At 58.7% G+C, this 27,891-nt stretch overlaps 2 protein-coding genes across 4 annotated transcripts; one reads left to right on the forward strand and one right to left on the reverse strand.

Annotated features, from left to right (window-relative positions):
• The first annotated feature begins 44 nt into the window (after nucleotides 1-44).
• On the forward strand, nucleotides 45-15,954 carry ZBTB7B (zinc finger and BTB domain containing 7B). Of its 3 annotated transcripts, XM_036861939.1 has the most exons (4): nucleotides 45-92; nucleotides 250-350; nucleotides 12,108-13,273; nucleotides 13,665-15,954. In XM_036861939.1, the coding sequence occupies exons 3-4, from the start codon at nucleotides 12,114-12,116 to the stop codon at nucleotides 14,128-14,130; spliced, it is 1,626 nt and encodes a 541-aa protein (XP_036717834.1). In that variant the 5' UTR covers nucleotides 45-92; nucleotides 250-350; nucleotides 12,108-12,113; the 3' UTR covers nucleotides 14,131-15,954. The 3 variants fall into 3 exon arrangements, with proteins under 3 accessions (XP_036717834.1, XP_036717826.1, XP_036717840.1); XM_036861931.1 differs by lacking the exon at nucleotides 45-92 and having other exon boundaries at nucleotides 121-350; XM_036861945.1 differs by lacking the exons at nucleotides 45-92; nucleotides 250-350 and adding an exon at nucleotides 5,901-6,470.
• DCST2 (DC-STAMP domain containing 2) lies at nucleotides 15,930-27,843 on the reverse strand. Its single transcript, XM_036861920.1, is given in 15 exon segments — nucleotides 15,930-16,208; nucleotides 18,980-19,120; nucleotides 19,226-19,319; nucleotides 19,681-19,808; nucleotides 21,119-21,249; nucleotides 22,201-22,301; nucleotides 22,432-22,599; nucleotides 24,068-24,232; nucleotides 24,971-25,128; nucleotides 25,305-25,518; nucleotides 25,995-26,060; nucleotides 26,386-26,583; nucleotides 26,831-26,932; nucleotides 27,229-27,399; nucleotides 27,576-27,843. Coding segments are annotated over 15 exon segments (2,355 nt in total). The 3' UTR covers nucleotides 15,930-15,958.
• Nucleotides 27,844-27,891: the final 48 nt, after the last annotated feature.

Below are 27,891 nucleotides of genomic sequence, written 5' to 3' on the forward strand. Positions count from 1 at the left end.
AAGGGTTGGGAGGGGGAGTTTGGGGGGTGGCAGGGGGCGGGGGGAGGGATGGGGGGAAAGCAAGCAGGAGGACAGGTGAGACAGCAGGACAGGTGAGGCGGGCCCTGAGGGGGGGGCGGGTGGGAGCCAGGTGAATGTACGGTTCTCAGCGGCCGAGGGGGGGGCGGGCGGCAGGAGGAGGCAGAGGGCTGCGGAGGAGGAGCCCCCCAGCAGAGAGCGGCGAGCCACTGACCGCGGCCTTCTGACCAGGACCGGAGCAGGGCCCCAAGCCCCCGGGCCTGGCGGGGGACGCGCCTCTCCCCACACCCGGAGCCTCAGCAGCTCCAGCCAGAGGACCCAAAGGCAGAGAGGTGAGTGTACCCCACTTTTGTCTCCTGGCTAGAGGTCCCCCATACTCGAGACTGCTGCAGTGTCCTTCGTCCGTCCTGTAAGTGGGTTCCCCCCACACACACACACGCACGCAGACCAGATTCCCACCACTCCCCTTCCCCGTGCCTTCCCAACACTCCGGGTCTTTGGAATTGATTTTAACTGGGAGGAAAGGTAGAGAAGGAACTACAGCCGCCCCCAACCCAGGGCGGATGGTCCCCAGAAACTTTCTCTGCACTTCTGGGATCAGACAGACTGGCGGCTCCGGGATGGAGAGAGGGTGAGGCGGCGCTGAGCGCTCCCCCAGTCTCCTTCGTGACTTTAGGGGGAGACCCCCGACCCGTCCGAGTTGAGGGAATGGAAACGCTGACGGATTCTAACTAGGACAACGCTCCCCCCCCAACTCCGCGCCCCCTGGCGCGGTGGGTTGGACCCGGGCCAGTTGCATGGGGGGTGGGGGGAGCACAGGAGGAGCCGCGGCTTGGGGGAAAGTTACCGGCTGGACTATTCGGTTTCTTGCGCTTCCAGAGTCGCGCTCTCTCGCCGGTAGTGGGACTCAGCGACAACCTCCGAGCGACATAGAACGACCCCTCTCTCCTCCTCCCCTCAATCCCACTCTCTTCGTTCAGGCTCCAGTACCGCCGCCACCTTTTCAAAGCCAGCTCCGGCCCCCAGAGCCCAAGAGCGAGGGTGGGCGACTGGGAAGAATTCTACCTACTACCCGTCCCCCCACAGGCGCCGGCGCACCTGCCCCTACCCGGAGTGGGGGTCGCTACTGTGTTGTTGTAGAACCTACTCTGAGCGCCGCTGGCAGAGGGCTGCCATTCAAAGGGGTGGGGGGCGCTGCTTTCAATTTCTAGCTTTCTCTCTCTCCTCCCACCCCACCCCAAGTAAGAGAGCGACGTGTCCCGGCCAGAGCGAGGGGGGGCCGGGAGTGGGGGGGCGGCGTGGGCAGCGGGTTGTGCCCGGACACGTGCCTGCCCAGGCGCCCCGGCCCTGCTGGTGTTTGGAGAGAGGGCGGGTCCCCTGCGGGTCCCCTGCCCCCCGCCCCGCACAACCCCCACGTATCAAAGGGCGGCTGAGACGTGGTGAGACCTCGGGGCGCCCTGGGGGGCGGGGGGCGGGGAGCCTGGGTCCGGAGCAGGGGAGGGGCAGAGGCGCGGGTGCTAGCTGACCCACAGGAAACGAGCGCTGCTGACCTAGTTTGGGACACCGGAAGTGGGTGCTGGGGAGAGGGGGAGACCAGCAGGCTGTCCTGGCTTCCGGGCCAGGTGGAGGGCGTTCTTGAATTGACCCCCACCCGAGTGCCTTGGAGACCCTTAGCTGCAGCTGAGAATGGGAATGAGTCAGCGCAGCTATTCCGCCTTCCCCCAACTTATTCCTGGAGGAGGGAGACAGTTTATCAAGGGGCAGGGGGAGCCAGATTGGGCGGTGAGGGGTTAAATCAGGATGGGAACTCTGTTTCCTGAGGTTGCATGTGTGTAGGGGGGTGAGACCTGGATGATTATGGGGTTGCCTCCTGCTCCCCCCCACACACACACACCAGCTGGTTTGGTCACCCCTGTACCCTCCTGGCACTTCTGGGAGAGCTGGCATGGAGTGGGCATCAGGTTGGGAGGGGAGAGTGGGCATATGGAGTGTTGTGCTGGGCTGGAGAGGGACATATTTGTGACTGAGTTTGGGTAACACTTAGTGTTCCTCCTTAGTGGTGACTGGGGAGAAGGGCAGGGGGCTCCCCCTGGAGCAGCTGATGAAACAAGAAGAAATCTCTGTCAGTGCCTCCTGTCCCTGGCCCCCGGGACCCCGGCTCCCCCAGCGTGCCTCTGTTACATGGTTGCTGTGGGCACCACACAGCCTGCTGGCACCCCCAGACACTGTCCCCTCCCTTGGGTACCACACCCCCCAACCTTAGCACAGGGGTCAGGAAGGGGTTAATACCACCCGAAGGGGGCTCTGGGGAAGAAAGAAGGCAGTGCCCACTAGGCTCAGGTGTCAAGGAGAGAGACCTGCTCTAATGGGGCACTCTCATCACTGCTCAGCTCTGGCTGACATGGACCCCAGGGACTGGGAGACAGGTGCTGACCTCTTCCCCCTTCCCCATGGTGCCCCCTGGCACCCAGGGCCCCCAGCTCCTCCTTGGCCTAGTGCCTGCCCCGGGAGGGCGCGGCGGGCAGCGGGGGCTGGGCTAACAATGCACCATCGGGCCCTTTGTGTGCTTGCACTTGGCACCCTGGGGAAGGGTGGGGGAGGGGACCCAGCGGGCATGGGGGGCGGAGCGCCTCTGGGGTGGGGACAGTGAAGGCTGGGGGAGAAAAGCAGAGAATGAAAGCAGGTGGGGAGGAAAGGGAAGTAGGTCAGATAGGGTGCTGGCCCCTCATTCCAAGTCAAGGCCTAGAGAAACAGCCCCTGATCCTATGGCTGCCCAGATGGCATCATGCTGCCTGAGGCACAGCCTAGTACTGGGCATTTGGGGTCAGAAGTCACTGCCCAGGGGACTGGTCAGATGGAGGAGGCCTAGCCTGGTACTGCCCCCTTCTTGGTGGCGAAGAGACCCAGTTCTGGCCTAAGGCCGAGGTCCCAAGACGGGTAGTGAATGGGCTCCAGGCAGGGCACTGCCCTCTGATAGAAGCCTCTGGGCCTGCTTTGGGGCTTCCTGCCTCCAGCCTGCTTGGTTCCCTGACCTTCCGAGAGTTAAGACTGCCCTGCCACCAGGCCTTGGGGCCTATGCCTGTTTTGGCCTAGGACTGAAGAGGAGGGTGGGGGAGGAAGGTGGGGACAAGCAGACGGATAGGACCCTGGCATGGGGTGTGCCTGCCCTGGCCTCTTCCCCCTCCTTCTGCTGAGTAAACTCGTGAGTAAACTTGACGTTTTGCCCGGACAGTTTGAAGTTGCCTCGCCGCCCCCCCACCACCACCAGTCCTGCCAACACACAGGCGGCCAGGAGCCAAGGCGGGCCTGGGGGACTGGGGGGAAGGGGTAAGAGCTACTGTTGCCCACCATCAAAGGCCTTGGAGAGGCAAGAATGACCCACCACCCAGCCAGACCCAGGTCTTGGCAAGAATCTTGGCTGGGGCCTATAAGCATCTGTCCCAGAACCTTGGGGAGCCCAGGGAAAGTGGCCTGGAAGCAGAGCCTCTGCCCACTTCTGACCTCCACCCCCACTAAGAAAAGGCACCCAGCTGCCATCTGGTCCCCTGAGTTGCCACCGTTAATGTTCACAGGCTGCCTGGCACAAGGGGAAAAGCTACCTTTAGCAAATTCCACAGGGACACTAGGAAGGGCTGCCCTCTTCATTCTGTCCCACAGCCTGGGATGGGTGGGAGGCTGGTGGCCTTCCTTGGCATCTTAGCCCTCTCTTCACTGAGGCCTCCCAGTTGCCATGGCCTCAGCCCTAGAGGATGGCATCCTCATTTGCCAGCACAATTCCTTGACCTCATACCTGGGCCTAACCCCATACATGTCTCCCTCCACCATACCCATCAGGCCTGGCCCTAACCTCCCCCAACCCCTTCCTCTTCCTGCTAGCATCCTAGAACCTAGTCAGCTTTCAGAGCTCTCCAGCCAGCAGATACCTGTGACAGATCCGGGAGTTGAGGGTGCCCTAGACAAAAGACGGCTGGTGGCAGGTAAACGGAGTCACTGACCCCCACAAACACACCAGTCTACTGTTACTTGACATCACTAATTCCTCTTATGCCTCCCCAGGCCACCAGAATGGTGCCGAGGCCCAGCAGGGGGAAATGCCTTCCCAGTCCCTGCTGAGCCTCGGAGTGGGGCTCCACCAGGCCCTTGCTTTCGACCTCATGTCTCTGGCTTCAGTTTCCTTCCTGTTTCCACCACTCCCCCCAACTCCTCCCCACCCATATGCCCCTTTCAACAGACATCCTCTCCTCCTTCCTTCCTCCTTTCCTCCCCCTTTGCCTGGGAGCAGGGGTCCTCTCCCCCTACCATGGACCTCCTGCCTTGTACCTCTTCTAAACACAGTCCCCTTGGAGATTCATAACCAAGTCCTCTGCTCTGCCCTCCCCACCACATCAACAAGGCTCTGGGGAAGAGGAGAGCATTGGGCTTCTCAAGGGAACTACAGCTCCCAAGGTACATGCAAAGCAATTGTGGTGCATACTGGGAGTTGTAGTCCTCCTTGATTTCTCAATTTGGTTAAGTCTGGAAATTTTTCTGGACGGGACTAAAAGTGGACTGGGATGATTTGGAATGTGGGGACCCTCTGCATCCCCCCACCTTGTCCTCACCATCTTGTTCACACATGACACCATGTACCCATGATTGACATCCATCCCCCCAGCTGAGACATGCTACCCATTCTCACCTGAGGGCCCCACCCAAGAGATGCCCACACCCTGCCCTGCTGCCCCTGGCAGGGGTGAAATGGAGGGGCCCCATGAACTCCCTCCCTGCCCCCTGCCCTCTAGGCTGGTTCCCTCCCTTTATGGGGATCAAAGGGCAGAGAGCAGCCCCACCCCACTCCCTCACAGGCTGCAGGCACTAGGGCACTCAGGAATATCAGGGACTTTGGTGCCCAAGCAAATGCTTGGGCAGGGGGAATGCCGGGAGGCCGGTGCCTGGTGGCAGGGAGAGACACTGGCCCCCACCTTGGGGAGTGGAGCCTTCAATAACTGCTCATCAAGCTGTCCATAGCCCCCTGGGCTCTCTTTGTGTAGGCCCTAACCCGTGCGCTGCCTCTTGAGGAGATGGCTTGAGAACAGGGTCTTGTGCCTTATCTGTAGGACCTAAGGGCCTGGGCCCGCCTAGCTGGCACCAAGGCACAGGGGTGACCCTCCCCCACCCGAGGCCCACAGTTGGCATGGGGCGCTGGGAGCCAGGGGGGTAGGAGGGAGAGGAGGGCAGGACTGCCAGCATCCTGGTGGGTAGGTGCCAACCGGGCCGGGAGCTGGTGAGGGGCAGCAGGCCAGAGGCATTGAGCCAGCAGCTGTTGGGGGGAAAGGGGAGGGGATATTTTAGGGGGCATTTCTGTGGTGCCCCCTCTCAGCCCAGTAGGACTTGGGATGGCCTAGTGTCTGGGGGACCTAGGGCACGCCTCGTTCCAGGAATAAGAGACCCCAGAAGCTGTTTAAGTGGAACTTTGTGGCCCACCCATCTCTGGGCTCAGAGCCCTCCTGAGTTACCCCTCAGGCCCAGGCGGGTCCCACCCAACCGGCCAGGGTGGCAGCAGCTTACGCAAGGGGTGGGGCTAGCCGCTTCCCAGCAGATGCCCCCTCCTGGCTCCTTCCTCTTTCGTTGCCCACAGCTCCCCCCATCTGTCCACTCCCCTCAGGCCAGCTCTGTCCCCCTGATCCTCCTGGCCATTGGGGGCTGGCACAAGTGCTGCCCCCTGGCCTGGTTGGCAGGGGCTGGTGCCCGGGCAAGGAACTGTGGTATGTGAGTGGGTTTGGGGTGAGGCATGGGGAGGGCGGGGTGCTGCCTTGCCCAGCCCCTGAGGGCCCCAGCCCAGTACAGAGAGGGGAGAATTCGGCCAGCTCCCAGGGGTGCTGAGGGACCTACTGGGGTCTGGAGGGCCTCCCTGTGTTCCCCTATTATACCATATGCCCTGAGGGGCTGGGACCTAGGCACCTGTCACCCCTGGCACTGACTGTCCAGGGTTCCCCTCCTCCCTCTTCTGGCCACTGCTGCCTCCTGTCCCCTCCCCTCCCTTCTTCCTTCTCCTGGTCCCACCTCCAGCAGCCTCTCCCATTGCTCCTCCTCACCTCTGTCCTCCTGGACTGTCCCAGCTCCTACCTTTCCTACTGCTCACCTTTTTCCCCTTTTAGGGCTGAGAAAGGACGGGCCAGGGTGGGTACAGCTGGGGCTTCGGGCACCACAGGCAGAGACTCTAGGCCCTCTCCCACGCTGCCAGCCCTCTGGTAACCCCTCCCTCCATCTGGGGGGAGGGGGGACAGCACCCAGAGGGTTAAGGCTGTAGGGGGGAGGGGCTGGGCCAAGTCGTGGGCGGCCCCTTTGAAGGAGGGAGCTGGAGCGGGGAACAGCCACCCTACCTCCCCCCCAGCCCGGCCCTCCCCCACCCCTCCCAACCTGCTCCCCCCAGGGGCCGAGAGGAGTTGCCGGCAAGGCCCCTCAGCGTTCAGGTGAGTAGGCCACACTCTGGCTTGGGAGATCAGGCCCCAGGGGAGGCTTGGAGGCCTAGAATTGGCCAAGGGTCAGAGAGGGACTGAAAAACAGGCTAGGAAGAGGGTGTCTGAACTTCACAGGGGGCGGTTTAGGAACTGAGGGGCTGAGGAGCTGGAGCCTGGAGAAGCTTCTGTGTCTGGGGGACCCAGGAGGACAGGAGAGCAGAAGAAGGGGCCTACGGGAGCCGAGGGGTTGCTGGGCCAGGACAGGAGGTTGGACAGGCTGGCAGGGAGCCGGGCTCCGGGGATCGGGCCGGGGTGTCCTCTGGGGCTGGGGGGCTCAGGTTTCTGCTGGCGGCTTGGCGGGTGTGGGGTTACCAGCCGGCTCGGTTACCCAGCCAGAGACGCTAGGCTGGGGGGAGGGGGTGGGCACAGGGCAGACCCTGGCACCCTGTGTGGTCTCCTCAGGCCCTAAGGGTATCTGGCAGTGCTCCGGCAGACCCCCGCTGGGAACCCTGATGACCAGGGTCTGTCCCAGTGCACAGTTGCCTGGCCTAGGGTGGGCAGCCTCTGGGGAAAGTCCAGCAGCTCCAGGGCTGGAAATTCTGACGGGCAGAGAGGCCTAGGCTGTCCCCCTCACCCCACCCCACATCCGCTCTCACTGTACCACCCCCCCATCTTCCCCAACTGTCCCCCGAATTTTGGCCCTGTGCTTCATCCAAAATGGGGCCGTGGGTACCTTAAATGTGACCATCTCATGGCAAGACCAGGCCTTGGAGGGCAGGCCTGGCATCTTGATTTAATTCCTCTGCCCCTCTCCACACTGCGCCTGCCTGGGGAGAAGAGAAGGGATGCTCGGAGCAAGGCGAAATGGAGGAAGTGAGGAGGCTTGAGGGAGAGAGCCAAAAGGGAAAAGAAAAGAGAGGTAGGGATGATTCCTCAGAGGCCTAGGGACATAGACGCGGTACAGAGGAAGCGGGAGCCTCGCAAGGGCTGAAGGAAGGAAAGCAAAGGATGAGTCGCGGAGAGGGGAGACAAGGGTCCGAGAAGGCAGTAAGGGGACAGGAAGAGGACAAGGAAAGGGGCCAAGAGTGGAGAGGGCCTTGTTCCCAAAGGACAAGAGGGGAGGGCTGGGGAAGACGGAGTTGCCCCCATTCCTTCCTCCGCCATCTTTTATCTCCCTCAGATTTCCCCTGATGCGGCCCAAGAGGCTGTGGACTAGGGCAGTTGTCATGGAAAGAAAATGTGGGGGGACACTGAGGTCTCCCTCCTGTCAGGAGCTGAAGCACCAGGAATTGGGGATTTTGAGGGAGGAGAGGCTTAACCCCCACGGCACCGGGAAGCAGCCAACTCCCCTTGCCTCCTTCCCCCTTCGTGGCTTGCGGTCTCTCTTCCCCGCCTCGGCCCCCAGGAAGTGTGAGTGCCGGGGGTGGTGAGGTTAGGAGGGGGAAGCGGCCTATGGGGGATGGGGAAGGCATGTACTAGCTTGGAGGGGCTGGGGTGGGGAGGGAAGGGCTCCATAAATGCCTAGGGCATCCCTGGGCCAAAGGCCTCTCCTTCGAAGCCATTCCAATCCTCAGGGGGATTCACCTCAACCCCTCACCCTGACTTCCCAACTGGGCAGGCCAGATGGCTTCAGCCCTTGGGCCTCAGAGGCCCTAAGAAGGGGTGAGAGAAGCTGGGGAACTAGGATTCCTGGGTCCCTGAGGACTTTGGACTGGCTGTCATATTTCCCCACCCCCCTGGTCCAGCCACAGGCCAAAGCCCTGGCTTCGTGCAAACTTAGCTCCAAAAAAACAGGAAGAGAACCTGAGGCTGGAGTTGGGGTGGGGGTTGGAGGGGCAGAAAGGAGAAAGGAGTAAGGGGGAAGGGTGGCCGGCCAAGGTGGGAAGAGTGGCAGGCCTCTCCATCACCCTGGCAGGAGGTGTCACAGCCTGGTCCTCATCCTCCCTCACCCCAGGTTGCTATACCTGGAGAGGACTGGCCAGGTCCCTCTCAGGCTCTCTGGCAGAGCCCAGAGGTGGGGGCCTCCAAGCCTGGGGAGGGGTGGCTCTCTGTGCCTGTGTCTCAGGCCCATATCTATTTTCTCCGTCGCTAATCCTGTTTCCGCCTGCTGCCCCCCACACTAAGCCTTACTCCCCTAATCCCCAGGGTGTGGGGAAGGGGGGCCAGCTTTATTCAGCTGCCCCGTTCAGGGCCTCATATCCCAGCTCTTCAGCTGGCTCGAGCCGGCAGTGTTGGCCCTGGTGCCCCCAGCCCTGCACTGGACACTGCCGGAGGTCAGCACCTGGAAAGAGTTCCAGCCTCCTTTTCCTTCCCATGCCAGGGCCAGTGCCCTCTACCTTTTGGTTTCTTGGTGGTGGACACACCTTGGCAGGTGCCCTTGGGCACTGAGGGGTAGGTGATAGGGGCTCCCACCTTTGCCCCCTCCCACCTGTCTAACCCCAAAGTCTTCCCCCCACCAAAGATGGGGCAAGCTTGACTCAGGGCCCAGTTTCAAGAGAGCTGCCCACCGGCCTGGCCGGTCTAGCAGGCCTGACAGTGAGAGGAGCCTGGGGGGGGGGGATGGCGGGAAATGGGGGAGAGATGGGGTGGGGCCCCCAGTTCTTCCCCCTACCAGGCAAACAGACCAAACAGACCTTGCCTGGCTCCCTGGCACAGCTGCCCCCCCCAGCCACCACACACGCCCATGCCCACAAGGTCTTAGCAAGAGGGGGCATGCCAGGCTGGGTGGGGACACTCATGGGTGTCGGGGGGCTGGGCCCTCTGGGATACAGATGTGGGAAGGGTGCCCAAGGTGGGGTGGGCATCCTGGCACCAGTGCCCCACCCTGGCAGAAAGAAGGGGGAGGCCTCCACCCCACCAACCCCTCCCAGATGATGGGGCTAGGAGTATCCCCTTGGCCTGGTTGGCACCAGCCTAGTTCCAGGTGGCACCTAAGTTAGCATGGGTGCCAGAGCCCTGGGTAAGGGCTAGGGGAGTTTCCCAGAAGCTAGAGAACCATGTGAACACCTCCCCTTCCCACGTGTGTCCTCTGCCTCTCCCCTCCTTCATTGGTACCTCGTGGCCACGGGGTTAGGCCCAAGGGGTTAAACACCCACCCCTGCCCAAGCCCTGAGTGAGTTGCATCGTGAACCAGCCAGAGCCTGTGACCTGACAGCGGGGTCAGCCAATCAGCGCCCCCGCCACACCAAGTTGCCTCGGAGACGGCCCTGGGGTGGGAGAAGGGAGGCGGGCTTAGCAGCGGGAATGGGTGGGGTGTGGAGGGAAGGAGGGAGAGGGACGGGGTTAGCCACGTGCCTGCGGGTGCCCAGCTCCGGGCCAATGGACATCGAGGACAGCCCCACCCATCCCCCTCAGGAGGGACAGGATTTGCTTGGGCCCAGGAGGGAGCCCACTGCTGCTTGAGTGGCCACTGCTGCTGCCCACCCGGTTTTGTTTGTTTCTAAGTCCTGGGGCCATTTGCCTCTTGTACTATTTGTAAAGTACAGGTAGGAGAACCAAAGGAAACTGGGAGTGCTCCCAGACTGCTTGGCCCCCAGGGAGAGAAGTGATTTGGGGACTTAAGGTGGGAAGGGGTGGGCTATCTAAGGGTGTCTGGCTGTGGCTTATGAGCCACATGGGTGCTGCTCACTCATGGCTTCCGCGCAGGCGTTCTGGTGCTGGGACAGGGAGGCAGGCAGAAACAATGCAGTTCTTGTGTCCTCAAGAGGAAACCTGTAGCCCTTGACTCCTCCAACCCCCCCCCGCCCCCAAAATCTTCCCCATCAATGGCCAAGACTGAGCAGCTGTTGGGAGTGGCAGAGAAGACACTGACAAAATGTCAGTGGGACTTGCCCTAAGGATCATCTAGGTCAGTCTTTAATTTTACAGATGAGGAAACAGGCCTCCTCAGGAAAGGAAGTGACTGGTCCAAGGTCATGTAGCTAGTAGTAACCTGACTCCCTGGGGTGATTTGAGGGAGGGAGACAGACTTGTTTCCCAGCAGAGACCATCTGTATAGTGGAATCCGCCTCCAGGTGAGGCCTTGTTTCTCCTTGCCAAGGCCAGAACATTTATTGAGCCCCTACTGTGTGTGTTAGGCATTGTGCCACCCATGGTCTCATTTAACCTTCACCACAGCCCGAGGAGTCAGGTAGAATGATCCCATATTAGAAATGAGGAAAGAGGTCCAGAGATTAAATCACTTGTTTAAGGTCACAGAGCTAATCAGCCGCAGACTGAGGATTCAAACTCAAGCCTGGATGACTCCAGAGCCCAGCTCTTTCCAGGCCCCAACTCTGTCTCCAGTTGCTCCAGACCCACCAAATGTCAGGGCTGAAGGGCTGAGCCCTTGGGGCTTCCATTCCCACGCCCTCCTTGTACAGTGAGGAAATTGAAGCACAGAGAGAAATGACTTGCCCAAGGTCATTCAGCAAGATAGTAGCAGAATACTTATAAAGATGTTAAATAATAATAATAAATAAATAAATTCTAATGGTATGGTTAAAAAAAAAAAGATAGTAGCAGAGCCAGGACTTCAACCAGATCTCCTCACTTCCAGGCCAGACTCCCTCTACTACCCCTCCCCTCCCCTCCACCAGCCTCAGGATTGCTGGCAGCTCTGCACCTTCTGTGGCTCTGCCTTGGAGGGGAAAGCATAGAGGGTGAAAGATGGTCCTCTGGAGAGGGGGGACTCTCCTGACTGGATGGGAATGGGGAGGGAGAGGTGGTGGTGGTAGCCCAGTGGGGGAGGGGTGGGACTGGAACTTGGCCTATTGGCAGTGGGAGAGGGGGCGGGGACGATGCTTATCGGTGCGGGGCAGGAAGCACCCGCGCCAGCCAGCGACACCCCAGCAAAGGGTGGCTGCTCCTTGGCCCCATGGGGGAGGGGAGGATGTGGGGGGAGGGATGCTGGGAGCTGTGTTTCCCTTTTGGCCTCTAGAAGGGGGGATCTAGAAGGGGAGATGAACTTTTAGTGGGTGGGGAAGGAGGAGGAGGAGGGTGCTGGGAAGCCACCTCTCAGGTTTGCATAGTGTTTTACTGTACACCAAATGCTTTAGGGAGATAACATAAGTTAAAGCACCTGACCTTGCCTTGAACAGTCCTTGGCGCAATGTGAATCTGAACTCTCTCATTGGCCTCTCTCTGGGCTGAGAGGAGGTTCCATCACAAAGACTGTTACCCCACTTTTCAGATGACTGAGGCTGGCTGCCAGAGCCACCCAGAGTCCTTCAGCCAGTTCTTCATGAAGCCTGAACCAGAACCCAGGCATCCTTTCTCCCAGTCCAGTGCTTCTTCCAAAGGGATGGGGAATGGGGCAGGTGAAGCAGACGGGTCTCTAGGAAAGGCCAGAAAGGCAGGGCTCCTGCTCTCACAGAGGCAGAACAGTGCACAGTGGTTAGGAACACGGACTCTGGGCCCATCGCCTGGCTTTGAACCTGTTCTGCACTTAACATAGAAAGTTGCTTCACCTGTCTGCACCTCAGGTTCCTGTCTGTGAAATGAATGATAACTGTTACTCTAGAAGGTTGTGGAAGATGAAGTGGGTGTAAAGTACTTAGAAGACCATCTAAGTAGTCTGTAGTCACCTGGCCAACGTTGGTATGTATTCCTTCCCTGGACCACCTTGCAGGGCTGAGCGCTCTTAACCTCCCTCTCTACTTGACTCTGCAGGAGAAGATGGGGAGCCCCGAGGATGACCTGATCGGGATTCCATTCCCAGACCACAGCAGTGAGCTCCTGAGCTGCCTCAATGAGCAGCGCCAGCTGGGACACCTATGTGACCTCACCATCCGGACACAGGGCCTTGAATACCGCACCCACCGGGCTGTGCTGGCTGCCTGCAGCCACTACTTCAAGAAGCTCTTCACTGAGGGCGGTGGCGGGGCGGTCCTGAGCGCTGGGGGCGGCGGGGTGGCTGCCGGGGGAGCAGGGGCCGGCGTGTGTGAGCTGGACTTTGTGGGGCCGGAGGCGCTGGGTGCCCTGCTCGAGTTTGCCTATACAGCCACACTGACCACCAGCAGCGCCAACATGCCGGCAGTGCTCCAGGCTGCGCGGCTGCTGGAGATCCCGTGTGTCATCGCTGCCTGCATGGAGATTCTGCAGGGCAGCGGACTAGAAGCTCCCAGCCCTGACGAGGACGACTGTGAGCGAGCTCGCCAGTACCTGGAGGCCTTCGTCACAGCCACGGCTTCAGCCTCGGGAGTTCCCAACGGTGAAGACAGCCCTCCACAGGTGCCCCTCCCACCGCCGCCGCCGCCCCCTCGGCCTGTCGCCCGCCGCAGCCGCAAGCCCCGAAAAGCTTTCCTGCAGACCAAGGGGGCCCGGGCAAACCACCTAGTGCCTGAAGTGCCCACAGTGCCCACCCATCCCTTGACCTACGAGGAGGAGGAGGAGGCGGCAGGCAGAGTGAGCAGCAGCGGGGGCAGTAGGCTGGGGGACAGCTACAGCCCTCCCACAGGGACTGCCTCACCCCATGAGGGGCCCCTGAGCTATGAGGCCTATGAGGGTGAGGAAGAAGAGGAGGAGCTGGCATATCCCCCCGCCTATGGGCTGGCGCAGGGTGGCGGGCCCCCGCTGTCCCCAGAGGAGCTGGGCTCAGATGAGGATGCCATCGATCCTGACCTGATGGCCTACCTGAGTTCCCTACACCAGGACGCCCTGGCACCAGGCCTAGATGGCCAGGACAAGCTAGTGCGCAAACGCCGCTCCCAGATGCCCCAGGAGTGCCCGGTCTGCCACAAGATTATCCACGGGGCTGGCAAACTGCCACGCCACATGAGGACCCATACGGGTGAGAAGCCCTTCGCCTGTGAAGTCTGCGGCGTCCGTTTCACCCGGTGAGCACCAGTGTGGAAGGGGTGCAGCAGGGGCCATGTCGAGGGGGAGGGAGAAGGGGATTATGAGACCCGAGGTGTGGAGGCAGGTGATCCTGGAGGGGATGGAGTGGTGATGCCCAGGGTGAGAAGAGAGACCAGGATAGGGAGACCAGGTGAAAGAAAGTCAAGGGAGGTAGGTCTGGGGCATGAAAGATTTGGCTGTGCTGGAGGCAGAGTGGGTGGTGGCCGGGCCCAGTTAAGCTGCGGGCAAGTCAGCAAGGGTCTCCTGGGGCAGTAATAGGGAAACAAATGGTGGGGGACGGGAGTGGGACAAGGCCTGGGAACCTGGCCAGGATGACCCAGGGATCGCATCCTGAACGGTTTCCTTGCCCCTCCCCCCTGCCTGTGCCAGGAATGACAAGCTGAAGATCCACATGAGGAAGCACACAGGAGAGCGCCCCTACTCATGCTCGCACTGCCCAGCCCGCTTCCTGCACAGCTATGACCTCAAGAACCACATGCACCTGCACACAGGGGACCGGCCCTATGAGTGCCACCTGTGCCACAAGGCTTTCGCCAAGGAGGACCACCTGCAGCGCCACCTTAAAGGCCAGAACTGCCTGGAGGTGCGCACCCGGCGGCGCCGCAAGGACGATGCGCCCCCTCACTACCCCCCGCCCTCTGCCGCCACCCCGACCCCTGCTGGCCTCGACCTCTCCAATGGCCACTTGGACAACTTCCGACTCTCTCTGGCTCGATTCTGGGAGGAGCCAGCCCCTACTGGGCCCCCAGTCTCCACCCCGGGGCCCCCTGATGACGATGAGGAGGAGGGGGCACCCACCACACCTCAGGCTGAAGGTGCCATGGAGTCCTCTTAAAGAGGGACGAGTGGCCGAGCTGGAGCAGCACGGGCCGGGACGCCCATGCTGAGCAGCGGGAGTGTGCAGCAGAGACGGCGCTGGGGTCCGGGCACTGAGCCTCCCTGGCATCGGAAATTGGGCCCTTCCCTCAGAGCTCTCATTCCAGTTCCAAGCTGAGAAGGTTTTGGGGCAGAGGCTCCCCAGATTGGGGTGCTCTCCCAAGGAGTGATACATACGATATTATGTATATATTTACAGCTCCATTGTAAAGGTGGGGTCCCTGTCCCCAGCTGCTCCTGGGGAGTAGAAGCAATAATGTATTTCTGATTTGTGGGGTCCCTCTTCGGCTATGCGGGTTTCTAGGGGGTGGGGGGCTTGGGACCAAAGCCTTGCCCTGCCCCCATGCCCCTTGGGGCTTTGGCTGTGTAAGGGGGTGAAGGACTGCCCCTCCCTTTCGAGACCCCTCCTTCCTGGTTTCTGTTCCCTTTTCCTGGCAGTGAATTATGCAAAGGGGGGCGGCAAAGGAAGGGTAAGTGGGGGAAAGCAAGGTAGAAGCTTGAAAGACTGGGGGACTGGGCCTGTAAGGAAGGAGCCATCCTAGTCCCCCTCCGCCCTGCTCCCAGCGCTGAGTCATGGGGTCCTGGAGAAGGGGGCGGGGTGGCCTGATTGGTTCGCCCGCCCCTGGGGGCAGCGGGAGGGGCCCCGCCCAACTACGGGAGCTGCTGCTGGTTCTCCTCCCCTCCCCTCCCCTCCCGAGTCGCTGGGCAGGGAATGTCTTGTTCCCGCCGCTCCCTCCCCGGGGCCAGAGGGCAGGGCGGGCCGGGCGGTGGCCTACCCTCTTCTCCTCCTCCCCGCCCAGGTGCAAGCCGGAGCCGCCGACACCGCTGCCGCCCCTGACTCACGCCGCCCCCGGGCTGGCGCGGTGCAGGGTGTGGGACAGGGTGAGGGGTTGGGGGGAGCCTTGCGGAGAACGGGCGAGCCGGCGCCATCTGGCGGCCGTGCCCTGCGCGGGCGAGCGCCCCTGGCGGCCACTTCCAGCGAGCCGTCTTCTCTCAACTTCCACCACCCCAGCTGGTGAGCGGCGCCCCCTTGCCAAGGCCGGGGCAAATAGCTTCTTGCTTGGCCGCAAGGAAAGTGGGCTGCGGACCTGTGGGAAAGGGATCCTTTCCCCAGACCCTTGCCAGCCGGGCTTCCTGTTGGGTCGGGGAGAGTAATCCCCTCACTCTACCCTTAGGATTGAATCCACCCCCGGTCTGTACATAGCCTTTTCTGTTGGTCTTGTTGAAATCTAGTTTCAGATTTTTAACTACCCAATTCTGCTGGGGGTGGGGGTATCTCCTCCCCACCTTCCTCGCTGGGTGCTGGACCCCATTCTGCCTGGGCTCTGCCTTGCACTATTTCCCCTCCCTGGCCTGGCGGCTCCTCCCCCTCCTTAAAAGGGGCAGGTTCAGGGGCCCGGTGCTCTCCCTCCCCCCCCCATGCACCCCCATGCCCATTTGCACAGCTGCCCAGGTACCCCCAATAGTGGGGGGGGGGTCACAGGGAGGGGGTAGCGGGACCAGTCCTTGTATCTATTTAAAAAGTGATGATGTAATATATTGGGGTAGGGGGAGGTCGGGTTGCCCTGGGCCTCATCTTAGCATTTCAGGTGATGGGAGAGCCCAGGGCTGAGGAGACCTGGGGCCTAGCCCCAGGGAGTGAGGACAATGTGGCCTCCCCCCTCCCCCCTTGCGGCTTCTCCACTCAGTGCCTTACGGGGTGGGGGGGAGGCAATCCCCCCTCTCCTGTTCCCCTCCCCTTGCCCTGCCCCCCACCTCGGGTGTAAGTGACAGGAAGAAATAATAATTTAAGATTCACACTTGTGTCCACCTTTGGTTTCTTTATTTTGGAGAAGGTGGGAGGGATCAGGAGGAGAGGGAAATGAGAGACAGAGGGACTGGGGGTTCTGAAGCGGAGAAGGGGCTGCTTTGGGGGCAGAGGATTTCTGAGGTGGTCAGGAGGGCTGAGGGGGCATGGGTATGCTGACAGACTGGGCCTCAGGTGGGCGCTGCTACCTGTGCCTCCTCTTCCAAAGCCCCTTTTCCTCATCCAGGTCACTAGCGAGGAAAGGAAGGGGTGGCCCAGTCACCAACATTCTGTTTTCACAGGTGCATTCCTGCCTCCTGCCCCTGCCCCATCTGTTCAGATTTGGCTCCTGTTACTTACCAGCCACTGCTGCTCTCACAGGCCCCCCAAGGCAAACGAGCTCATGGCTGTAGATAGCTTCTGATTTTAGGCTGAGAGATGAGTGGGCAGCGATTTGCCCAAGGTCATGTGGGTAGTAAGGGCAGAACCAGCAGTGACCTTGGGAATAATAGCCCCTCAAGGCTCAAGCTATCCCCTCTGGCGACCCAGCTTTTAACTTCACTGAGCCCTCTGGAACCTCTAAAAATAAAACTTTGCTTCCCCTTCAACCCCTCAACTCATTACTACTTCCAGTGCCCCATTCGCCCTGGAATGTGACCGCTGGAAAGTTTTTTTTGCAGTCCTCCCGAGTGAAGGTTGCTTGCCTTTCTCAAACTCGGCAGGCCTGTGGTGTATTGCAAAGCCCCTGGCTGCCATGGCAGCTACACCCCCGGGCTGCGGCCATCTCCCCAGGCCTCGCAGACACCCTGCCATACCCATCCAGGGTGCTGGTACCAGACTTGGGCTGTTGGCGTGGCCCAGCCGCCTCCTCACTAGTGGGCGGACTCTTCCAACACTCGCCTTTCAGTACTCAACCTCCTTGGCCATAATGACCTTCACCTCTGCTCCCACTCGGACCTCACCCTCAACCTTGGCCACTCTCTTCATTTATCCCCGAATTCTTCCCAGGCGTGGCCCATTCTCTGTGTCCCTCCTGGCCTCTGCTCTAACACCCCCGTCGAGACATAGACCTAGGACTGCCCCCTGGGGTCTCAGTGCCTTGTCTTCCCCAAAGTCAGTCATCTCAGACACTCTTGACTAAAGACACCCCAATTCTCTCCCCATCTTATCCTTCTCCTGACCTGCCCAGAAGAAACCTTCAACCCTGGAATCCTGTTCATGGCTACCACATTTGCTCGAAAAAAACCGAATAACCAAGCACGCTGGAGTCAGTCATTACACGTTATGGTTTTCAACTTCATCTGAGCCTGTAACGCTACCTGGAAATCTCTTAACCTCCCCCGCTGGCTCCTTTGTGCAGTCCCCAAGGCAGATATTTCAGCCTCCACCACCCACTCCTTGAAACTTTTATTCCACTCCCAGACCCCTTCTTTGCTGTCTTAGCAGGTGTGCTTGCCTCCTACCCCCGCCCCCCCACCCTCCCTGAGAAAAGCAAGGCCACCAGACGGGAGCAGGCTCAGCCCTGCTCAGAGGAACATACCCTCTCCCCTCCTGCCTCAGGTGAGCCCGCTCCTATCTGAGGCCACCCTGTTCACCTGGCCTTAGATCCCATCTCTCTGGCATCCCTCTCTCTTCAGCGCTCTCTTTTTCACCTCTGAAATGCTCAAATCTCCCTATACTTGGATAAAGAAAAATCCTTTAGGTTCCCTTCAAGCTACTCTTTTGTTCTATGAAGCTAACTCCCTCCTCTACCATCAAGCTTCCTTTTTTTAACTACAGCAGTTATATTAAAAAGAAAAAGAATTCTCAAACTTCTTGCAACAGTGACACAGAGCCGCGAACCCCATTTCTGTTTCTGAGTCTTCTCTACCAGTCACCCCCCCTCAACCCATTAAGACTGGTGTTGGCCTTCCCCACACCATGAGAAATGTTCCCATAAGCCACTCCAAGGATCTCTCAACCGCCAAATTCAATGGCCAATCTTCAGGCTTCATCCTACTTGATCATCTCACAGCGTTTGATATGCTTGGCTCTCTGTTCGTGAGCCTCTCCCCTCCTTGGCTTGTGATTGAGCCCCTCAGTGTTCTGTCCCTGTCCCCTCCTCTCCTGCCCTGCCCTCTGCCAGGGTGATCTAGCTCATCCTCTCTCTTACAGTCTCTAAGTCAACAACCCCCCCAAAAGACACCTCTGGCCCAGAGCCCTGCCCTTTTCTAACTGTCCCCTGGGCATCTCCCGCTGGATTCCCTACAGATACCTCAAAGGTCTCGAACTGGGCCATTCCTCTTTCTGCAGAACCTGTTTCTCCTCTTGCCTTAACACCGCCCGGTCCCAAGCATAAACTCCCTGTCGTTCTCAGCACCTCAATCCTGAGGCCATCACCAACTTTTCCTGAGATAAGACAGCCTCCTCTCTGGTCTCCCTGTTCCTGCCCAGCCTCCATTCTGCCTCCTTAGCTTACTGTCCTAAAAGACAAATATGATTATATCACTTTCTGACTGAGGATCTTCAGATGGCAAAGTGAGGCCCTCTCCCACCTCTCCCAGCATGCTCTGCAGTCTCCACCCGGCCACACATACATGTCTCCCTTAGCTCCGCCCGCCCCCACGCCCCCGCGCACCTCCTAAGTGTCTCACGTTCTCCAAACTCACACACAAAAGCCTCCCCCTGGAATGCTCTCCTCGACTCCTCAGCCTAACAAACCCCCGGAGTGCCCCCAAACCCACCTCTTTTTTCACTTCTTCTATGAAGCCTTCATTAATATCCCCCCATCCCAAACAGGTTGTTCTGTCCTCTGTGCTGCCCAGAGCCTGCTTCACTCCTCGATCGGGGCGCTCTCCGCATTTGTCACTGATCTATTTGCTGTCGCTCTCCCCCACCATTTGGTGGGCTCCTCCAGGGCAAGCCTCCCTTCCCTCCCCTCCCTTTATCTCCATCTCCATCTCTAGCACCCAAGAAGCCCTTGGTAAATGTGACAGAACGTCTTAGGCCTCCCAGGCCCCAACTCCTTCAGCTTTCTGCTCACCTGAATTCGGAGCTGGACTCCGATAAGAGGGGCCTGCCCAGCGTTTCTTGGAGCCATTGCTGCAGTAACGCCTCCTGCTCAGGACCCTCTCTGCGAGCTGCCGCCAGCCATAGGCGGGGGCCGTCCTCATCACTGGAGTCCCTGGAGAAGCCTCCCATCTCAGTAGCCCACAGAGGTCCTGGGGGAGGGGTGGCTGCCCCCACTGCCCCCACAGACTCCGGCCACCCCATGTCGCTGGAGACTCACAGCTCCAGGTCCAGCTCCCCCTGGTAGGAGAGGGGAGATGCACACACGGAGCAGGTGTTGTCCAGGAGGCGGAAGCAGGTGAGACAGAAGAGACCTGGAGGAGGCCGGGGGGAAAGGAGGTAAACTTGTACCCCCCCAACCACTGTGCTCCCCAGCTTTCAGCCCTTGCCTCCCCGACCCCACCCTTGGGAGGACCATCCTCATCAAGCGGTGCACACTAGGGAGTTGCTGCAACGCCACTTGCATATAAATTCTATTTGCACCGGAGGATTAAGGCTCACAGAGAAAATGAGCTACCTGAGGGCTCTGTGTAAATGAGGACATGCATAGTAATGAAGGGAGGGGTACAAAAGGTGAGGTACAGGAGAAGTCCGTAAAAGAAGGACAACAGCTGATTGTCATATGCAAATGTGGTGAGTCCCAGAAGGGAGAGGCATACTCCCCAGGCGTCTCACCTCGGCAGCCTGGGGTACTGCAGGACACCGAATTCTCTGTGTCCCCCTCATCCTGGGGCTGCCCGCAGCCCAGGCAGTAGGTCTGCTGCTGCCTAGAGTGGCTGATAAACGGAGCCAGGCAGGAGCACCTGAGGAGAGGGGTCCCAGACACTAAGCAGGCCAGCCCAATATATCCAGACAAAAATGTAATTCAAAAAGATACATACACCCCTGGGACTTCCCTGGTGGTGCAGTGGTTAAGAATCTGCCTGCCAATGCAGGAGACACGGGTTCGAGCCCTGGTCTGGGAAGATCCCACATGCCATGGAGCGACTAAGCTGGTGTGTCACAACTACTGAGACTGTGCTCTAGAGCCCGCGAGCCACAACTACTGAAGCCTGCGCGCCTAGAGCCCCTGCTCCACAGCAAGAGAAGCCACCACAATGAGAAGCCCACACACTGCAACAAAGAGTAGCCCCCACTCGCCGCAACTAGAGAAAGCCCGTGTGCAGCAACGAAAACCCAACGTAGCCAAAAATAAATAAATTAATTAAAAAGATAATACACCTCTATGTTCATAGCAGCACTATTCACAATAGCCAAGACATGGAAACAACCTAAATGTCCAAGGACAGATGAATGGATAAAGAAGATGTGGTACATATATACAATGGAATACTACTCAGCCATAAAAGAGAATGAAATAATGCCATTTGCAGCAACATGGATGGACCTAGATATTATCATACTAAGTGAAGTAAGTCAGAAAGAGAAATACTATGTGATATGGCTTATACATGATATCTAAAATGCGACACAAATGAACTTTTATGAAACAGAAACAGACTCAGAGACATGTGGTTGCCAAAGGGGAGGGGGGTGAGGGAGGGATGGAGTGGGAGTTTGGGGTTAGCAGATGCAAACTATTATATATAGAATGGATAAACAACAAGGTCCTACTGTATAGCACAGGGAACTATATTCAATATCCTGTGATAAACCATAAAGGAAAAGAATATATATAAAAAAAAGAGTTTATGTGTGTGTGTGGCTGAATCACTTTGCTATACGGCAGAAATTAACACAACATTGTAAATCGACTATATTTCAATTTTAAAATTAATTAATTTTTTAGAAAAAGCAGGCCAGCCCAGCCAGCGTAGCTAACCCTTGTCTTCTCTAGCACCATCCTCCAAACCAAGGGTAGTGCTTCCTGCAGGCTAACCTCCATCCCTCTGACTATAGCAACAACATCTCTGCTTCCTGTCCTCCTCCTCCTTTCACTCCCCACCCCTAAGAATTCTCATCCTCAATCCATTCATGCATGAATGCCATGCAGTGAGCACCCTCTTCAAACAAACCTCTGGACACCTAGGAAGGACAGTGATCCATTCTGACCTCTGGCTCTTTTTCTACCCCCTCTCACCCCACTTCATATAAGGAAGGACAGTGGGCTCACCGCCTGGCCAGCACCTGGAGGACACTCATGTGGCCCTGGTCAGCTGCCCGTCTCCTCACTGATCGGTGCAGGGCAGCCAGAAGCTTGGTTCGGCGGCTCAGAAGTACATTGTAGAGGTAGGAGATCCTCTCCTGCTGGAGGGGAGGTCAAGGATGGGGTGCCCTTGATCCTGTTTCTTCTACGTGGAATGCCCTCTGCTCCCACCTCACTCCCTACCTTTGCCTTCTGTCCAACTCCTATGAATCCCTCTAGGCTTGGCTCAATGCCCCTTCCTGGGGGAAGACTTTGGGACTTCCCTAGATGGATTCACCCATTCCCTCCTCTGGGTTTCCATAACACTTTATTCATTCCTTAATAAAAACACTTTTTTCATTGTAACATCTTGTTAAAATCCTGTCCGGGGGCTTCCCTGGTGGCGCAGTGGTTGAGAATCTGCCTGCCAATGCAGGGGACACGGGTTCGAGCCCTGGTCTGGGAGGATCCCACATGCTGCGGAGCAACTAGGCCTGTGAGCCACAATTACTGAGCCTGCGCATCTGGAGCCTGTGCTCTGCAACAAGAGAGGCCGCGATAGTGAGAGGCCCGCGCACCGCGATGAAGAGTGGCCCCCACTTGCCACAACTAGAGAAAGCCCTCGCACAGAAACGAAGACCCAACACAGCCATAAATAAATAAATAAATAAATAAATAAATAAAAGCCTGTCCGGCCTGCCTCAAGACTGTGTCTGGTTCACCCTGGCATCCTTGAGGCCAGCACGGTAACTGGCATACGGTAGATGCTCAGTGAGTGGGTCATAAATGAGTAAACAAATGGTGAGTTTCCATTCACACCTCAACATGTTAACATGGCTCCTGTCCCCCTAGGGTTTTAGCAAAACTTTGGAGGCAAGCTTTGTCTCAGAAAGCCCTGCCCCAAGAGGCACCAGTTCTGCCATCTGCAGTCCAGATCATTTGCTTTGGGGTTCAACCAGAGGAGAGAGAGCTGGGCTGCTGAAGGCCTCTTAACTCCCCCAAACCAAGACAGACAGCCATGATCTCAGCAGCCTGGGGAGGGGGGCAGGAACTGGCCACGGACCCCTCACCTGCTCCCGGGATGGGTAGTAGGAGGCACAGATGACCCGCCGCAGGCGACTGACATAGTTGCCAAACAAAGTGATGAAGAAGCACAGGCCATACATGACACCTGGGGGCACAGAAGACACAGTAAGCCACTGTTGGAGGGCACGAGGTGCCAGCCACGCTCACCCTCAGCAGTCTGCGCCTCCTTCCCTGAATGGTGTCTATTCCCCCAGTGCCCTCAGGGGTGTGGATACCGATGACTATGTAACCAGTGGTGTTGGGCTCCGAGGGACGCAGGAGGCAGCGCTGGGACAAGATGGTGATGTTGCCTTGCTGCAGGACATCAAATGCCGACACCAGGTCGCGGTAAATCTTCCCAGTAGAGCCGGTGCCTTCCACAGTTATGGATATTAGCACAGGGCCTGGCACCAAGACACTGTGTGAGGGATGCTCTTGGCAGCTGCCCACTCCACCATGCCGGAAAGGCCATACTTTCTGGAGGGTGGAGAGTGGACAGTGCAGGGCATAGAGATGGCCCCCAGGCCCTCAGCCAGGGGTCTTGGACGCCCTAGGCACCCTCATGGTGCCCTGGGGCCTAACATCAGCCCTTGGCACCTGGGACTGGCTCCATGGTCCAGAGCTGGCTGGCACTGGTGCCTGGTCTGCCTTCCCAGGCTACCAGATTTGAAATGATCTTAATGGTCAGTGAGTCCATCCCCTGACTCCGTGACCACCCAGAAGCATTTATTTTAAAGCATTTGCCTGGGGGAGGAAAGGATTGGGAGTTTGGGATTAGCAGATGCAAACTATTATATGTAGAATGGATAAACAAGGTCCTACTGTATAGCACTGGGAACTATATTCAATATCCTGTGATAAACCATAATGGAAAAGAATAGGAAAAAGAATATATATATTATGTATAACTGAATCACTTTTCTGTACAGCAGAAATTAACACAACATTGTAAGTCAACTATACTTCAATAAAATTTAAATTTAAATTAAAAAAAAATGAAGCATTTGCTAAGCATTGACTGTGTAGCGGGTACTGAACTAAGTGTTTTATGGATTGTTTTGGGTTTTGTTTTTTTTTAATTTATTTTTGGCTGCATTGGGTCTTCGTTGCTGCGTGCAGGCTTTCTCTAGTTGGGGCGAGCAGGGGCTACTCTTCATTGCGGTGTGCGGGCTTCTCATTGCGGTGGCTTCTCTTTGTTGTGGAGCACAGGCTCTAGGCATGCGGGCTCCAGTAGTTGTGGCACGTGGGCTCAGTAGTTGTGGCTCGTGGGCTCTAGAGTGCAGGCTCAGTAGTTGTGGCGCACAGGCTTAGTTGCTCCGCGGCATATGGATCTTTTCGGACCAGGGCTTGAACTCATGTCCTCTGCATTGGCAGGCGGACTCTCAACCACTGTGCCACCAGAGAAGTCCCATGTTCTGGGTATTTTTTTTTTAACTTTTTCTGTTGGGCCTCTGGTACACAGGATTAGATTCATTCTATTCTGTGGTTTGTGGCACACACTCAATCAAAGGTCCACCAGCCACTTAGTACATGTGGTCTCATTTACTCCTTAGAGCCACCCAGAGAGGTTGCTACCATGATTGTGCCATGGTTCAGATGAGGAAACTGAAGGTCTGAGAGGTTCAGCAAGGTTGCTCAAGGTCACCATCTGGTAAAGGACACTACTGAGATTTGAACCCAGGCCAGTCTGACTTTAGAGCTTGTGTTTTTAGCTATTCTGTTATGGTATAATCTTGAAATGGGCACAGCGGTTACCAGGCAGAGGATAGAGCTGGAAGAGTGGCAATGTCAGGGGCTGGTAAGTATGAGTGACATGGGGACATTCAGGCAATCCCCCAGGACTGAGGAAACTAAGGAGGTTCAGGCGCTCACTGCGGGCCACGATCTCCCCCTGCAGCTGGTACCGGGCCAGGTCCAGGACCCAGAAGATGGCATAGTCCAAGAAGACCAGGAGGAAAACGAGGAGGAGGTGCCGAATAAGGTGGAAGGTCGCCAGGATGTAAAAAATCTGCTCCCACTGGGACAAGAAGATGGAGCCTGGGTAGGGGAGAGCTGGTCAGGAGGATGCTCCCCAATTCTCCCACCCACCAGAACCCAGCTCCTACAGAGATCTCCCTCCTGGAGGCGGCTCCTGCCCCTGATCAAGCTGGAGCCTGTCTGCTCATCTGGAAGACGCGGAAGCTGTGAGGACCCCTGGGCAAAGGTGGGAAGCACTCTTTGTGGGCAGGGGCTCCGTGGCTAGAGGTGCAGGCCTAGCATCTCCACCTGGGCCTGGTGGCCTATTTCCAGTCTCTAGGAATCCTCCCTCCTGAGGCATCCTTGATACCCTTACCTGGCCCCCCACTTCACAGACAGCACTGCCCACCCCTGCCCAGCTGCATCACCTCCATATCAGCACAGGCACACTGCCTGCTCGCCACCCGCCCCCGCATCGAAAGCCTCCCCAACTTCACGTCCCTTCCTCCATATCCACTCCCCACCCATCCTTCCCTCCGTCCCGACATCCAGGGTGCTCCCAGAAGCATCATCTTCCCCTTCTCTCTCTGTCTGCGTGCTCTGAGGGACCCTACTTTCCCCTTTCATTCTGAGGGCTCCCCAAAGACAGGGTTGTGTCTCCCCGCCGCCGGAAATTTCCTTCAGCTCTGGCCTGTCTCCCCTACCTCTCGTCCCGCCCTGAGCCCGGCCTGTGCACGGCACTTCTGGGCAGGGCAGTAGGGTTGGGGGAATCCCTGGCCTCCCTCAGGGTCCCTGTCTCCGGGTCCCCAGGGCCCTCACCCGGCTGGATGTACTGTCTGGCCTCATGGGCACTGAGTGGCAGCACTGTGGGCAATCCCGCCACGGAGCGGACAGCATCCAGGCGCAGGAATCGGCTGGTGATGTAGAAGTTGTCAAAATTGTCCCAGTTCAGGTAGCGGTACCGGTAACACAGGGCTCTGGTGGGGCACACGTGAGGCCCCTCAGCACCCCCCGACCAGACCCCCCAGGGCAGGGCACCTCCCCCACCCCCCACCCTGCCCCCAAACTCCAGCCTCCCAGGATGCCATGGGCGTGGGCCGGCCCCCCAGCAGCCCTAGCTCTCCGCCCTCACACCCGTCCTCCATCCCCTCACTGGAGGTAGAGAAGCATGAGCAGCAGAGGCGTGGTGTAGCCCATCAGAGCCAAGGCCTCTCGGACGCGGTGCAGCTTCATGCTGACAGCTTCATGGAGGTCCAGAGCTACCTGGGACAGGCTCCGAGAGGCATTGAGATCCACAGAGAAGTGGTGGGTGGCTGTCATGTTGAACTCAAACTCCTGACGCACCTGGTTAATCAGCCTCCTCACGGCTGAGGTCCGCGGGTCCGGGGGAGAGGCAAGCAAGGAGAGTTAGGAGGGCGTGGGGCTGCCCTCGGGAGGGGCCTGGTCAGCCCAGGGGTCCCACGGCTCACAGGCCAGCCGGGAACCCCCAGTGTTGGGGCCTACAGTGGACTGAGGAGGGGACAAAGTCTCCGCAGTCTATGCCATTGCCGCTGCGTGCTTAGCACCAGCCTTACGTCTCCACAACGAACATCTCAATGACCTGCCACAGGGGCAGGGACCCTGCTTCTCTCCCCAGCTCCTGCTCTCAAGTCAGGCTTTCAGGAAGCACCTCCTCTTCTCTGGGCCCCAATTTCCTGGACACTGGCCTGGGTAACCTCTTGAGGTCCTTTCCTGCATTTTCATTCACGGTCTGGGAGCACTCCTGGGCTGGCACATCCTGGGATGGGGGAGGAAGGCCTCTCAGGAGCACCGCATGCAGCAGGGCTAGGAGGGGATCACTCACGCGTGACGATGCTCTCACGCAGGAAGGTTTGGATGTACCCGGGGATGATGCAGAAAACCTGGACCACTGAGAGCGGAGACCGAGTGTCAGCAGGGCCAGGGAGACACAGCCTGCCTCTCCCACCTCCAAGGACCTTGCTCTCACAAGGCCCCCTGACTTTTCACTTTTCCTACTAGCCTCCACACAGGCTCAGAACATTTTGGCTTCTCCTTATTACCCCACCCTCTGCATTGGTTCCTCCCTATCTGCCCCCAACAATCCCACAAAGGGCGTATCGTCCTTATTGGTCCCATATTTATTGCCCCCCGTTGGGCCCCTGGGCCCACCCTCCCACCTGACCCCTACATTTGCCGGGCCCCCAATCCTGCCAGCGAGCCCCCGGCTCTCTCACCACTGGCAAGTCCACAGAGCATCAGCTTGAAGGGCATGAGCACATAACACAGGTGGTAGGCTTGTGGTATGACCTGCATGCAGCTGTCCTTGGCGTCATCGAAGACCCGAGCACACTTCAGGTAAGGGTTGCCCAGCTCCGAGTTGCACACGTCACCGATGTGCAGGAGCCAATACCACACGTTCCGCAGGGCCCTGGCTGGGGATGGCTGCGGGGCTGGTACCCAGGAGTCCTGCAGCATCTTCTCGGGGGGTGGGTGGGGAACGCCAGGACAGCACCCAGAGCTGGAGAGGCTCACGGTCAGGGGCCTGGCTGCGCTATATCCAGTGGGAACTAGTCAACACCCAGGCGGGGCCCAAACAGTCCTGGATGGGGGGGTGAGGGTGAGGAGACTGGGTGAATTCTGACCCCCCCCCCCACAAAACAGACATGCTAATGTACTGACCTATGTGCTTCACGCCATCCATGATTGACCGGAAGAACTTTCGGACCCGGTCAGCCACCTCCTTGGCCTTCTGGGCAATGGCTTTAATCTTGTTCAGGGCACCTGAGAGGCGGGGGCAGGGGTACTGTCGGATCTCCTCCTCTGAGGGCTGGTTCTCACCATTGCCCTGGCGTAGGGAGTGGAGGGGGCCTGCCACTCGGGAAATGGGCAGCCCGGATGCTTGGGTCTGGGAAATAGTTCATCTGGCGGTGGAGCAGGGCAGAGAGCGAGGGTCAGGGGGTCTAACAGGGTGCTTTGAGGTTAGGGCCCAGGACCAATGGAGAGGAATGAAGCCAGAGGACTGTAGAATGCGGAGGACGAGGGGGAACTTGGGAGTCCGTGGAGATGGGCGGCCTTACTGACGAGGGGCTGCCTGGCCCTCTCCAGCACTTCGGCGGTCTGGTTCAGGGCCAGTTCTGCCCCACAGGCCACAGCCTCGCTGGCCCGGGTGAAGTTGCGCAGGGTGTTGGCACAAGGCCCTTGCAATACCAACCCAAAGGCAGCCACCAATAGCAGTGTCCGGCCCTGCTCTGGGGAGAGAGCTCCCTCAGAACCAGGCCCCCAGCCTGGCACATGGCGGCATATACCATACAAGTGCCTTATAGAAGCCTTAAGAGTATTTCCCTCAACCGCCCTCTCCCTCAAGATCCCTCCTGCCCCAGCCCCTGCCCCAGGGCCCACCCCTTCCACTGGGTGCCAAGCTCACTGGAGAAGGCCTGGGGCAGCAACAGGAGGACGGTGACTCGGACCTGGCGGGAGAATCCCATGCCCAGACTAAGGAAGGCGGCCAAAGTGAGGGTGCCCACCAGGCAGCCCCAGGGGCTGTGCCCTTCCACCAGCAGCTCCAGGAGCCCATAGGCTGTGGCCAAGGACAAGCCCAGGATAAAGCCCCCCGTGCTGCGGACCACGGCCCGCGCCATGCTCGGCTCCTCTGCCCCCAAGGGGTGCGCCGCATCCTTCATGACTTTGGGCATGGCTGCGGAGACTAAACGTTTCCCTGTCTCCAGGCGATGCCCACCAGG

The sequence above is a fragment of the Balaenoptera musculus genome, chromosome 1 (assembly GCF_009873245.2).
Source record: "Balaenoptera musculus isolate JJ_BM4_2016_0621 chromosome 1, mBalMus1.pri.v3, whole genome shotgun sequence".
In the NCBI taxonomy this organism is placed as follows: Eukaryota; Metazoa; Chordata; class Mammalia; order Artiodactyla; family Balaenopteridae; genus Balaenoptera; species Balaenoptera musculus.

What these genes read in the sequence shown, in the direction of transcription:
- ZBTB7B (XM_036861939.1), top strand. Translation starts at nt 12,114, where the DNA reads ATGGGGAGCCCCGAGGATGACCTGATCGGGATTCCATTCCCAGACCAC. An exon ending in TGCGGCGTCCGTTTCACCCG is followed by an intron (nt 13,274 to 13,664) that starts GTGAGCACCAGT and finishes TGCCTGTGCCAG; the next exon opens with GAATGACAAGCTGAAGATCC.